At 50.4% G+C, this 14114-nt stretch overlaps 2 protein-coding genes across 2 annotated transcripts; one reads left to right on the top strand and one right to left on the bottom strand.

Annotated features, from left to right (window-relative positions):
• Positions 1 to 2625: 2625 nt before the first annotated feature.
• Positions 2626 to 8574, bottom strand: LOC100902772 (glycerol kinase). Its single transcript, XM_018638187.1, has 10 exons — positions 8408 to 8574; positions 6534 to 6692; positions 6116 to 6189; positions 5819 to 6003; positions 4982 to 5471; positions 4809 to 4851; positions 4434 to 4496; positions 3835 to 4167; positions 3442 to 3713; positions 2626 to 3318 (listed from the first exon to the last, which is right to left on the bottom strand). Exons 2-10 carry the CDS (start codon positions 6639 to 6641, stop codon positions 3123 to 3125), a joined length of 1764 nt encoding a protein of 587 aa, XP_018493703.1. The 5' UTR covers positions 6642 to 6692; positions 8408 to 8574; the 3' UTR covers positions 2626 to 3122.
• A 1170-nt stretch (positions 8575 to 9744) lies between these two features.
• On the top strand, positions 9745 to 13057 carry LOC100902627 (ATPase WRNIP1). The gene is made up of 10 exons (XM_003739980.2): positions 9745 to 10135; positions 10248 to 10462; positions 10769 to 10960; positions 11059 to 11158; positions 11396 to 11512; positions 11631 to 11813; positions 11964 to 12097; positions 12220 to 12321; positions 12458 to 12591; positions 12703 to 13057. The coding sequence occupies exons 2-10, from the start codon at positions 10259 to 10261 to the stop codon at positions 12824 to 12826; spliced, it is 1290 nt and encodes a 429-aa protein (XP_003740028.1). The 5' UTR covers positions 9745 to 10135; positions 10248 to 10258; the 3' UTR covers positions 12827 to 13057.
• The last annotated feature ends 1057 nt before the right edge of the window (positions 13058 to 14114 follow it).

Below are 14114 nucleotides of genomic sequence, written 5' to 3'. Positions count from 1 at the left end.
CAATCCTTCATCAAGCGTTGCTCTCCAGATCCGACCGGGGGGATTTTCCAGAGATTCGCCGCAGATTCCTGGAGTTCCTCGCCATACAGGATCGATCCAGTCCCTAGTTCAGACGGCCAGGCTCCCGCTAAGTTCCGTATTGTGCCGTTCTGACCCAGTCAAAATCCCGTATCGCCATCCAAAAAAGCATCGTGGGGCAGAATCATCGCGAAAGAGTTGCTAAGAGCTCTTTCCCAGGAAGACCCCTGGCGAGGCAGGGATATTCTCCAGCTCATTTCGCCGTTCAATACCCGAGATCGTCGATACAGGCCTTTGCCTTTGGAAGGAGGGATATCTTCCCCAGAGGCAATGATTTAGCTCCAAGAAAAAGCCGCTAGCAAGGTTTGGGGGGATCAGGGAAAAAGGGAGCGTCTGAGTGGAGGAACGAGTGGATGGACCTCCGAACGGGGTTTGATCGCCCGCCTCTGGTAGTTTTTTGCGGTCGAGGCCATTCATCATCAAGGGTTTCTCCTCCTTAGTCCAGAGTCTCAGTAGCTTTTGAAAGTTCTGTCATTTTTAATTCATAATTCGAGTGCCGGACCTTCCGGAAGGAACTTGTTGGACCCGTGAAGAACATCACAGAGAACGGATCCCAAGCATCAGGTACATGAAAGTTTTCCAGAAGCGTTTGCAAAATATCCTCAAAGAAATATATACACAATGGAATTGCACGGGTGGATAATCTTCTGCTCGGAAGATTATCTTAAGATTAACTCTTATTCTTTCCACAGCTCATCGTTGATTGGAGCTCCTCATTGAAGATCCTTCATGTCCTTGGGAACTTTACCTATCCTTGTCCAAATGTCAGAAGGGACTGCGACCGGCTCGGACAAGAGATACATCTCGGACATGCATCTTGCGGTCGCATCGGTATGTAGACTGAGACGATCCGCGCCCATCGGGAGAGGAATGGTCTTCGCTCCGCGACCCGTCTCGAAGAGTATGCCGCCGAAGACCTCGCGGTTCGTTCGGTCCAGCGAAGCCCCGTGTGTCTTCTTCTCGTAGACTTCTCTCAGAACGTGGTCCTCCTCAATCATGTCGGCGGCTAGTTTGTAAGTCGAGCATATATACCGGTCTTCTTGCTCGAGCCAAATATGGAACTTCCCGTCAAGAGTGTAAACGCTTCGTATAGATCCATCGACTCGAATGTTGGCGAGCAGGCTGCCTTGATTTTTTCCTATTTTCATCAGCGAGAGAACATGGGGATTCCTCTGGAAGCACAGCACCCTGCTCCTGCAATCGAAGTCATGAATATCGCCGTCCATTCTCGCATGGTACAGTCTGTGAAATTCGAAGTCGTACCAAATGCTGATGACTCGTTCATCCTTAAGCCCAGTCAACAAGAACACATTGTCCTCTCTCGAATAAAGCTGCAATGCATCCTCCTCCAGAACGACGTTGATCTCTTTTTCAGCCAGGTCGACCAGTCTGACTTCTTTGGTCGTCGCAGAGAGATACAGGACATAGCTACCATGACAGACATAGAAATTCTTCACATTGTCGAGAGCGTTGAAACCTGAACCGAAAACATTGACTTCGTACCACAAGTTATTATAGAAGACGAAGCTCTTCAGTTCAGGTCCACGAGTCGACTCGAAAATGGCCACAGGGACAGACCGAACCGCTAGATCCACCGGAAGAGCGTCGAATTCCGACTCCATCTCGATAGGGATGTGGCGTTTTCCGACAAAATCGATCAAGTGATGGATCATTCTTATTTTTTCCTCCGCTGACACTCTCCTTGCCAATTTCTCGAATGGCGGTAGATAGAAGTCGGGGGTCCGCAGAGGCAACTCACAGAGCGCCTCGTAGAAGCGCTCGATTGTTTCTACAGGTAAGCCCATAGGCAGCTCTTTGTGTAGAAGTGGTGCTTCGTCGCCCGGCTCCATGAGCAGCTCGAAGCACTTCCTGACGACCTCAGGAATACCGAGAGTGTACGCGAGGGCCAACAAGTCCAAGATCTCACCGTGCTCCTCCGGATATTGCTTCCCTCGACCGATTCCCATCAGTCTGGCGACCGTGGAGCCCGCAGAGCCTACGTGGATGTGAGCGGACTCCGGGGAACCAGATCCGTTCAGTTTAGAACATACGAGCCGAAGGGGGGCGTCGAGCCGCACGTCCTTCCCATTATCTGAGATGACGAGCACTGATCCGCTTGGAGGCCCTCTTCGTCGGCACAGGTCCCTGAGGCGAGACACGGTTTCTGCGGCGAGGTTCGGATGGCCATCTTCATTGAGCATTTTCGGGGGGGAGTACAAAGATTCGGGACCGCGGCGGACACAGAATTGCCGTTGCAAACGCCCTGCGCAACGATTTGTTTACAAGCGATCGCGTGCCGAGGAAAAATGGAACGCGCAGTCACAATAAGGTGTGGCACATCTGACGTGCCCTTGGGATGACGTCAGAGCCTCGAGATTCTTTGAGATTTCCGTACGAGAGACAGGCTCATACAGACACTAGGTCCGCCGTCTCTGATCGATCCAAACCGAACGAGTTCGCGAAATACTTCCCTTCAGCAGAAGAACTAAGATCAAACGCCAGTCTCTTTCTGGGACGAGTAAGCTTATTTTATTTTTGTCGCCGAAGAATTTAGCGTAAACTTCCATACCTATGCTTCTAAAACGGTGAACCGTTCGACTCGAACTCCTCTGACACTGATCCATTCAGAACTAGAATCCTATGTGAGTAGTTCCCAACAATCCCGAAAAGTCGAGCAACATTGAAGAAGGCCTCAGGTCGAATAGAACGCCGCACCGCCACTTCCATTCCGGCGACAACCAGACGTATCGTGTTCCTCTGAATCACATACTTCTCTCACCAGCTAAAAAATAATTTCGCAACGATCGCTCAAGTCTACCAACAAGTGACCCTTCAAGCACTCCTGGAGTCCTGTTCCCGTCTCCCGTCATATATACAGAGCATCGGAGTTCGCGTGCGGCAAACAGTACGAAAATCCAAAAAAGATTTGCGCGTTCCCGCTCGGAAGATCTCGCGACCCCATTCTCCCTAAATTTCTAGCTCCTTCCGAGTTTACTCCAGTCTTCCGTGGGCTACTTAGTACTACATACTGAACAACGTTGAGATTAGGGCGATCGGGAATGCGCCAAGATGACCATTGCGAAGGCCCCCATGACGAAGAGACCAAACGGCAGAGAGGACACCCGATACCAATGATCACCGAGAAGTCTTTTCCGTTGTGCGGTAACGGTGCAATCTTCCCAGAAGAGACTCCGTTCGATAGCCTGTTTCCATCGGGAGAATTTTCTCTCGCGCTCTTGCCTGGAATGAACACTCTTCTCAGAGGAAGATTCCTCGATCGCGACCGTTTTCGAATCGACTCTGACGAGCATGGATTTCGCCTGGCTCGCTTTCAACGACAAGGCTAAGGAAGCGGCGACTCACTTGACGATTTGCGGCTCGAATGTATCGCTGACGGCCGCAGCGCCCTTGAGAATTTGTGGAAGCGACCAGACTTCTACGCCCTTCGCTAAGCCAGCTGCAATGGCCGCACCTAAGGCCGTCGTCTCCAACATTTGAGGCCTCACCACGTTAACGCCAAGAATGTTGGATTGGAGCTGCATCAAGGCATCGTTCTTCGCCATACCCCCGTCCACTAGCAGTTGCGTCAATTCGAGTCCCATGTCTTTGTACGTGCAATCCAGGATCTCTCTCACCTGCAACGAACATCGATAGTGAATAGCTATTACGATCCATCGAAGATCCGAATTTCCGGGAGTACTCGCAGAGGAATAGACAGATACATGATAGGGAATGAAGGGACCAGAGGAAAGTTACCTGATAGCATACGCTCTCGAGCGTCGCTCTGACGATGTGCTCCTTGGTCGTGAACTGGGTCAGACCGCATATGACCCCCCTCGCTGAGCTCTCCCAATAAGGAGCGTACAGACCACTGAAGGCCGGTACAAAGTAGACACCATGGGTGGATTTGACGCTCATTGCGAGTCGTTGAACCTCTTCCGTGCTTGAAATTATTCCTAGGTTGTCCCGAAGCCAGCGAACAGCAGAGCCGGCGACAGCCACTGACCCTTCAAGGGCGTAGATCAGCGGGGCGTCCGGTCCTAGTTTGTATGCAATGGTCGTCAAGAGACCGTGGGTGGATTTCACCTTCTGAAAAAAAGTCAATTTAGTCTCAGGAGGATAGTTGCCATTCAAATCTATAGATTACTGAGTCCAGCGAAGCCGGATTCGACGGACACGAGCACACGAGGAAGCTCTACAGGACAGAAAACGATATGAAGAAGCGGAGGGAAGCCAATCTGGCGATAGTTTGGGCCGCTTTTCCTACACGAGTGATCTCACGATCGGGATTTCGGGTCAATGGATCATTATTGGGACCGAAGCAACACAGAGCATACCCTCACAGCCTTTTTTACCTGGCTCCCGAAGTGTAGATCCCAAGAGCGGAAATATTTCCGCTCCCGACCCCAGTCTGGACGCTAAACGCGCAAACGGTTTGTTATCGATGTGTTCATCGAGAGAAAGTTCATTATTAGTCCCTTATTAGTGCAGCGCTCTCCAAAGACGACGGCGCAGAATAGGATGCAAGAGTCAATGAATCCCTCATGGCATATGACCAAACGGAGAAATAATATTTCGAATTCCGGATTGTCCCGACTCAATGAAAAGATCCAAAAGCTCGATGTGAAACGCTCGATCAGAGAAGAAAAGAAAATGGCATGAAAAAGTCGAGGCTATAAAGTGGGAACTCAGCCATAGATTAAAGGATGCCGTATTCATACTGATCTCACCTCGGCTCCGGTGTTGCACAGGAGAAATCCACCTGTCCCGTATCTACAAAGAATTAGAGGAATTCGTGAATTCGATCACCTCCGGAACGGAGGGGCGCCCCGCTCCTCATACGATTTGATCATTAACCAGGCCGAAAGCATTCAATTGTTTCGGTGCAGGAACTCGCACTCACGTGCATTTAGTCTCTCCAATCTTGAAGCACATCTGGCCGACCAGCGCGGCGCTCTGATCACCGAGACATCCCGAGATGGGTATGCCTTGGAATGGCAGCGGCTCCTTTACGTAACCATATATCTCGCTGCTACTCTTGATGCTGGGCAGTATAGATTTTGGGATTCCGAAAAACTTCAATAAGTATTTGTCCCATTTGGTGGTCTCGATGTCCATCAACATGGTCCGAGCAGCGTTCGTTACGTCCGTCACATGAGCTCCTCCTGTCAAGTTCCATAGCAGCCAAGAATCCACGGTTCCGAAAAGCAGATCGCCTCTCTCAGCGGCTTCTCGAACGCCAGGCACGTTCTCGAATAGCCAAACCAGCTTGACCGCCGAAAAATACGTCGACAGTGGCAGCCCACACTTCGGCCGTAGGTAGTCGACATCGTGTTGAGGTACTTTGCTCAAAAGCTTCTCCACTGTCTGTACCGTCCGGTTGTCGCACCAAACTGAAACACAAAAGGAAAAGGTTCATTGAATCAAGATCGATCCCCAACGGATTCTGAACGGCCGTCCACGCGAGATCCAGCGTTGCGTCACCGCGGCTGAGAATTGATCGTGACGGCATCTCCCCCCTTTCTGCTCGTGTCCCGTCAATTATCGAACCCTTTGACAAGTAGGCGATTCCAAGGACGAATCCTTTGTAGTGAGTCGATACGAGCGTATATACTGTGAGAGTATCTGTGACTGAAAAACACCGCTCTGCCAGTGAACGACGGGATCAATGTCCACCGCAGGAAGATCTCCAGCCGATAGCACCTGAGCCCACGTCTTCCTGGAAAAACCCGACACTTACGAATGGCGTTGTGGTATGGGACTCCGGTGTTCTTATCCCATACTATGGTGGACTCGCGTTGATTTGTGAGGCCAATCGCAACAACATCATTCGGGTCAATGTGCATGGTTTTTAATTTCTCCCAGACTTGACCCAGGCAATGCTGGACAGTCTCGAGTAGATGCGTAGGATCCTCTTCGACCCATCTGTAGAGTAAGCGAGTTTAGGAGAGCACGCGACGTGGAATCTCGCGGAAAATTACTCAGAGCTGCACATCGTCTGATACTGTGAGAAATATCTCATGAGATATCAACTCGCCCTTCGTTCGGGTAGATCTGTTTGACTTCGATCTGGTGATAGGTGATCAATTCGAAAGTTTCGGATGAGAATATCTGGAAATCGAAATGCGCATAAGTCTCCATGATCTCGGGGTAGCTCGAAGGAGAACTATTCAGGACACCCTTACGGAATGAGCGTCAATGGGGGATTCTTGGTTCTTGACGACAAAACTCTTTCCGGAGTCAGTCGTTGCGTCCTCTCATCCAACGTTCCAGATAATTAAACGAATCATGATTCTTTCAGACTAGCACTGTTCCGGCCCGGACCCATGAGGAATCCTGGTCGAGGGAACGCGAAAGAGCTTACGCGGAATCGATCGATGTCCCATTAAAGCGTTCCGGGACAAGATTTTCCTCCCAACGAATTATCCCTTTGTATCAGTAGTAGTAATACTCACCAGCACCCTAGAGCTGGATGTGCCTTGATCGATCGCAGCTATGAGTGGTCCATATTTGCCTGTCTTCCGTTGATGATGCGGGGGATTCGTGGTGATTCGGGGCGGCATTCCCAAGCCTTTCTCTGGCTGACGATTAGGATGAATTAGCTCGGGGACTCACTGGAAGATTATCGAACATTTCTCGAACTTCCTGGGTGTATTTTGTTGGGACATGAATATTCCTGCATGTCGAAAGTTATCTACGGATCATTGAATTGCGTGAGCAAGAATCGGGGGCTCAGAAGCCAGAATGACGAATCGATGCAATCCTTGGAGTTGTTCTGACTGAGAGCGACCGGTGAATACATCCAGTGTCAAGGCGTCGGTAAGGGCTACTTGAGCGACCTTCAGTGACTCTTTGAGAGTTTGACTTAAGATCGCATTCGAGAACGAATTCACGTTCCCCGTGTGAATTACGAGCAATGGAGACATTTCCGCTCAACCGCGCTACTTTCGTCTCAAAAAGACGGTTCAATCATGAGGCTGGGTGGATAATTTGCCGAATCGGAATACGGAATCTGCGGGATGGACCTGTGCTATTCGCTCGGAGGAGGGACAAATATCCGTGGAACAAGGTCGGATAGACCACCTGTGTACGGAGCGATCGTACCACAGACCGATTGCTCATACGCGGGCACCTCTATTCAACATCGGAGGGATCTTGAGTGAATCCCTTCAGTCTCTTGAAAAAGAAGTACGATGCTCATCAATGAAACACGCCCTCTGTGAGATCTCTCGGTGCTAATCTAGAGTATCTTGTCAACGAACATCGTCATAAGGCTCAAGGACCATCCAGCACGCGCAGCTCGACTTCAAGATATGCGATCAATGCGACATCAGTGGCACAGTATCATCATGCTTACTAGCGATGCGTAGCATAAAAGCGATACTACTTAAATCGATAGCTCTCGCGGTAGTGTAACTAAATATCAAATATGTGGATCATTTTGGAGCTCGAGGTTCTGGGCATCCAATAGTTAATTTGTATTGGATGCGGATCAAAGTAAGTCTGCCCAAGGGATGCGGACCGGAATTGCATGGCGGTGGCCGGAAGAACCGCTCCGCATGGAAGCTCTACGCCAATTCGGTACTGAGGTTCGTCGATGATCCGCACGGGACTGAATGAGAGCACAGGGGAAACAGATATGAGGCTCACCAGCGTACAAGGATGGCAGAGGTGAATGGAAATTCCCGCGCCGGAATTTCGCTCGGCAACATTTTACGCCCTATATCGAGCTGCGCGGGTAGCTCGCGGGGAAGTTCGATTTGCCCGACTCGCCCGAATCGCCGGGTGTCCGCCCGATTGGGTCCTCCGAGGCCTGAATTACGCGACTGCTTCATAAGGAGCTCAACTCTTCGGAACTAACTTCGAAGCGTTGCAAGCTGCGGGCACCGGCTCGCGCTTCATGTTCCTCCGCGGAACATCTCCGCACGGAAAGACTGGCTGACCGCGCGCAACGCGCTCTCTAGCGAATCAAATCAAATCGGCGCGAGCCCCGACGAGCACGAGTTCTTGAGTTTCAATCTTGAGGGACACGATCGAGAGCGGCTACTCCTCTGAGCATCGGTCGTAGACATCTCCAGACTTTTCGTTAATAAAGTCGTGAGCGGGTCACATGTTTGACTTGGATTCGAATACCCGAATTGTCCCGTCTCGTGACTCGATGAATTTCAATTCTAGACGATGCTCCTTGATTTTTCCGACTTATTAGTTTGTGACATCTCTGAATTCGCCGGAGCCGCGCTCGACAATCGAACGTCACGCTTAGGATGCGAGCCGCGCGTGGATCAAGGTCATCACGAGTTCACAACGGAATAGCTTCTCGGACACGAACCTTTTATCCGAAATTTTTCGCTGTTGGACGACAGTCCGCTTTTCGCTTCCACTAAGCTTCGTCCGAATCGCGTCGCTCGTAGTTGACGTCTCTCCGAACCAGACGCGTTTCAACGCTGAGTTTCTGTGTGTGTTCGTTCGATGCTGAGAGGAGCCCGTCCTCTCACCCTGCCACCGTGGAGAGGGCCCCTCTGCTGCTGCCGAGTGCCCAATGTTGTCATCTAGTGAGGACGAGAGCGAGAGCGATCGAGGGGCAGCAGCCACCACGGCGACATGCGGGAAACGGCACGACGCGCCAAATTCAAAAGCACGCGCCGTTCGAGGAACAGCTGTGTTTCAGGATTGAATTTCTTCGAAGTGTCGGCGCGGCGCAGCTTCAGGTGGATTCTCGGGCCGTTGAAATCGTAAGATTTGGCGTATTGGTGCGGAGCTATAGGGATAGGAGGTTTGTGGGAGGCCCCAGCCTCTTGCTGTTGAAAAAACATGCGATCATCATTTGCTTCTGAAATGACGAATCAACAAATGGGAGTGAAATCAATGATCGAATCTCTGCCACTGCACAGAATACTCCGTGCGAGCTCTAGGTAGAAGGTGATTTGCACTGTGTCTCCTTTGTTCTGTCGGCTCTACAGCATCTCGCTCGATCGGAAATTGATTGATGATCATCCCTTTCAAGGAACCGAAGTACGATATGTCTTCGAAGCTCAAGTCTGTCGATTGCCCCTCTTGTGGAAAGCCGATCGTAGAAGAACTCATTAACCAGCACTTAGATCGTTGCGCGAGACATGGCGATTTCAGTCCGTCACCGCCGTCCAAGAAACCTAGAATCGCGTCAGCCACCCAGGTGCGTTCAGAATTTCTCCACAATATCTTCATACATATGTAGCATCGTCTTCCAGCGTCGCTCACTCATTAATGCAGTATTCGACTTCTCCAAGTGGTCTCCTCAACAAAATACCTACAGCACCGGATATCTCGAAGTTTTCTCGTCTCGAATCCTCTCCTGCGTTCATTTCGTGATGATCAGTCGATAATTCGCGCAGGTCACGCTTGAATCTTCGAAAAGATGATCGAGGCGGGACAGAGGCTCCTCAAGAGGTCGATGATCGAAGATCAACAATCGATATGCTTTCACGAATCCTGAGCCCGTACCCCCCGTTTCGACGGAGGGTGCCGTAGTATGTTCATCAGGGTGTTTGGAGTTCGCTCGTGCACCGAGTGTTGTCTTTGTTAGGTTTCGAATCCTCGAAAACCGCACTCGACCGAGGCTTATCCGAACACTACCCTCAGTACGCTTCTCTTTCGGACTGACCGAGCGACTCGTCTTTCTCGCATCGGAACCTTCTGATGAGGCAAACCTGCGGCGAAAACGGACCAGTCCGAGAAAAAAAACATCGCGAGGGTGCCTCCGAAGAGAAGATACGCTGCACCGATTCGCTTCAGGACGTACCGACTGTTTTCACACAAAACATCGACTTTCGAAAGTCTGAGCCTGAACTACGCAAGCGTGTGACTTCTTTTTGAAGCTGAGTCTTCCTGCAGGCCGCCCACCCTTTCTTTCAACCTCGATCCCAAAAAAACGCGCCGAATCCGGCCGAGTCGACCTCTTCGAGCTCCGAACCGTCCACCTCTTCTGCGACCAAGAAGAGTGAGTCTTCGGACGATCAAGACATCGCGGTTGTTGAAGAGGGCTCACCAGACTTCGATGTCAGCGACTCTGCGTTCCCGGGTGAGTGTTGAGCGGCTCTCTGCTCCACTGACTCCCCGGGGAGCGGGCGGATAAACTGAATTCATTAGGTCTTGACGGGAGCACTGAGTGAGATTTTATATTTTTTCTGCAGTTTTCTCAACAATGCTAGTGGACGGCAAGGTTGTGCCCAAAACGGTGAAAAAAGACGAACCCTTCAAACCCCTTGCTGAAGCAATGCGACCGAATACGCTGCAGGAATACGTTGGTCAAGAAGAAGCTGTCGGCGAGAAGACACTCCTCAGACGACTCTTAGACGGACCGAACGTGCCTTCACTGATTCTGTGGGGACCACCGGGCTGTGGAAAGGTGAATTTTTCGGGGTCAAATTCTTCCCATGCATGAGACTGTCTGTCCTCTCGGCTCCATCGATGATCATGATAAGGGCTCGACTTTCATAGCGGCTCTTTAGCCGGAAATTCGCGGCATTTTCAGGCTCCCATCGACTTTCTATGGGGAAACGCCCCGCAATGCAACGAAAAACTGCGGTCACGGACCGCGACGGAAGTCGAACCCTGATCATGATCAAACGTGATGCTTATAATAAGATAATAATCAATAATCAATCGATGATTATAAGCGATCGTCTCGATTGTTTCCCGGAATGGCTGACAGACGACACTGGCTCACATTATCGCGAAGAAGACTCAAGCAACGGGACATCGTTTTGTGACATTGTCAGCCGTAGCAGCGAACACCAAAGACGTAAAGGACGTAGTTTCGAGAGCGCAAACAGACCAAAAAATGTTCAAGATCAAGACAATCTTGTTTTTAGATGAGATCCACAGATTCAACAAGGCTCAACAGGTGGGTTCGGTTTCTTCGATCCCTCGCGAGCGGTACATATCAACGGACATCAGACTCGCTATTCACTGGGCTTCACATGCTTCGCTCGACTTCCGCAGGACGTATTCCTGCCACATATCGAGAAGGGCACCATCACGTTGATCGGAGCCACGACTGAGAATCCGTCATTCTCCCTGAATTCTGCTCTTCTTTCGAGATGTACGCCTCAGGCTGGGTATAACTGAATTCCATTCGAGACTCAGGATTCCTCCCGCGACATCAGCCACGATTGAGCATCCTCTGTGGAGCGGCTGACATTCAACTATTGGACATCAGACTTTTCGCTATTGGTTCCCGGCACGGATTCTGTGCGGGACGATCTCCATTTCTACAGTTGAGCAGGCCCAATACCCATTTATAACGGATGCGGCTGATAATGACCGCTTGAATCTGCAGGTAAAGTCATCGTGCTGGAAAAACTGTCATCAGAGAATATACGCACGATCCTCTCACGAGCAGCATCCAGCCTGGAAGTCCAGATACTTCCGGACGATTCGCCGGAACAAGCTACCGGTGAGGAGCAAGGGAGGCGAGCGAAGTGAAGGATACATGAGACGAAGCATCAGATGTTCCTCTATTCGCAACCTGTGGTAGAAATTTCCGAGAATCGTACTGACAAGTTTTTCCACAGGACTCGCGATAACCGACTCTGCTCTGAGCTTCTTGGTGGGGATCTCCGATGGGGATTCTCGCACAGCCTTGAACTCCCTCCAAACGGCCGTCGAAGGCTTCAAACAGCTCGAAAAACATGTGATCACGAAAGACGACATAAGAGACAGTCTCAAAAAAACACATTTCCTCTACGATCGTAAAGGTGAGAGTAAAGCTGAGAAACAATTCTACGGTCTCCTCATCATATCATCCTTTTTTCTCCTGATGGGTCTCCGGGGCGGTCGATGGAGCTCCATCCGAGCCATGCCGACGTCAGACGGGACAGCAGCGCCTAATATTTCGAGTATTCTAGGTGACCAACATTATGACACGATATCGGCGTTCCATAAATCTATGCGCTTCGGTAAAGATACTGCAGCGTTGTACTACCTCGCGAGGATGCTCAGTGGAGGCGAAGATCCGCGTTTCATCGCGAGAAGACTCATTGTGAGTAGAAGGTGACCCTCAGCTCTATGTGACGAATCTTCACGGATGTTCCCGCTCCGAGAGCTACGCCACGGGAATCCTGTGTCGATAAGAGGACTCACAGAAGTTTCATCCTCTGCAAGGTATTCGCATCAGAAGACATAGGATTGGCCGATCCGTCAATGCTGAGCTTAGCTATGGCGACACATCAAGCGTGCGAGAAGATCGGCATGCCGGAGTGCAGGGTAAGCGAGTCGAGTGGATAGTCTTTCGAGCCATGCCTGTCTTTCGCACGGGCTCATCTTAGGGCGATGTTCATGTTCTGGAATCGCTTTATAACATTAGAGAAAAATTCCTAACATGCGTCCTGGATTCGATTAGATAATGCTGTCCCATTGCACGGTGCAATTCGCCCGCTCACCGAAATCTCGAGAAACCTACAATGCCTACGGCCGAGCAGAGATGTTTATCCGAGATTTCGAAGGTCCTCACCCGCCGGTTCCCTTAGCCATAAGGTTAGAAAATTCGGGGAAATCTGGACTGCCGGATGCCGATCTCGCGCTCCTTGAACCGCTGTCCCGCGTCTGTGTTTCGCCGGCAAGCACTGATCACCTAAAACATTTCAGAAATGCCCCCACCAAACTCATGAAGGAGCTGGGTTATGCTCAAGGGGAGTACGGGACGTGTTTACCGGAGTCTTTGGGGGATCTCGACTTTTTCAGAGGCGCACCGCCACCGCATTTGAAATGATAGTCTCAGTCGCTTCCCCGTTTTTAATTCCTCTCGATCGCGTTCGAAAATGACAATGAGATCCGTCTCAAGGAAATGTTCAAGGAAAAAATGTGCGACAAACTGTGATTCCCATAAAAAATCTATATGCTCTCCGACCCATGATCGATGAGGTTGGAGTTTCCCCGGTAGGCAAGAACGAAATCGTGTCAGAATTCGCTTCATGAAGAATGAAAGAAGTGCAGTGAATGAGCTCAATCCAGTTGATGTTTTATTTCATGCTTTGACATGTTTCGTTTCTTCCTTACGCCACGCCCTTCTCTTTCGTTTATTTTTTGGTTCGAATTCTTCGCAGCTGTGTAGTTTTTTCTCTCGGTAGTTGTTTCGGGTTTTCATTTTTTGACGCCGTAGTTTTTTACATCATTTACAAAGTACTCCGTATTTTCCGCCTCTCGACAAACTCGTTTTTGGTCTTTGATTGATCAACACAAAAGAACGACAGCCATCAATAACATTCCGATCAAGATTGTTTTCCAGATTACCGTAGCGAGCGGAGACTCAGCCTCAATGAGGCCCCGAGTCTCCGACTGATGAAAGTATCATACGCGTGCGTAGACAAACCGAGCGACAATTCTGATACGATCGATGATCTTCTGAGCAAGGCTAGAAATTAGAACTAAACCCAATACCAAACGGATTGACCGTAATCATTGAGAGCTTCGGACCTTACCATGCCCGCTGTTAGGTGCACCATTCCGAACCCTTGTATTTCCTCATGACTACTTCCCGCTTAGGTGCTCGTTGCACCCATGCATCGTTTTGCGCGCGGTCCCGTCGAAGGTTTCTTCAAACCCGTGTGTAATCTGAATTCATTGAACTCAGTCAAAAAATTGATCGCAGAATTCTGATTCACAACCTGCGGTCGACGCAAACAAACTTCGATCCGCGATTTGGGCATGCAACCGCATTATTTGGAGGAACTCCGTGCGCGATTCATGTAGAACAGACTGAACGTGGACGATTGGGACGGCTGTCGCCACTCTCAGGCAGGTCAAAGAACCACGGAGTAGACACGATCCGTAGGGGAGCGCGAAGTTGTGCCGCGATCCGTGAACCAGTCCGAGGTCAGTGAGCCAAGCTCAGAGAGCGGAGCGAAAACCGCCGATAAGGGCTCGAATCGAAGGTTCCTCCAGGAAGCCACAATCTACAAACGATCGTTCCACGGAACCCCCAGTCGGCATGGCCCAATCAGTCGCTCGTCTGTCTGCCCGCAAGCCTACACCCATGTCCCAGCGTGTAGTATGACCGA

The sequence above is a fragment of the Galendromus occidentalis genome, unplaced genomic scaffold, assembly GCF_000255335.2.
Source record: "Galendromus occidentalis unplaced genomic scaffold, Mocc_1.1 scf7180000076694, whole genome shotgun sequence".
In the NCBI taxonomy this organism is placed as follows: Eukaryota; Metazoa; Arthropoda; class Arachnida; order Mesostigmata; family Phytoseiidae; genus Galendromus; species Galendromus occidentalis.
This window is presented reverse-complemented; position numbering and strand designations above follow the sequence as displayed.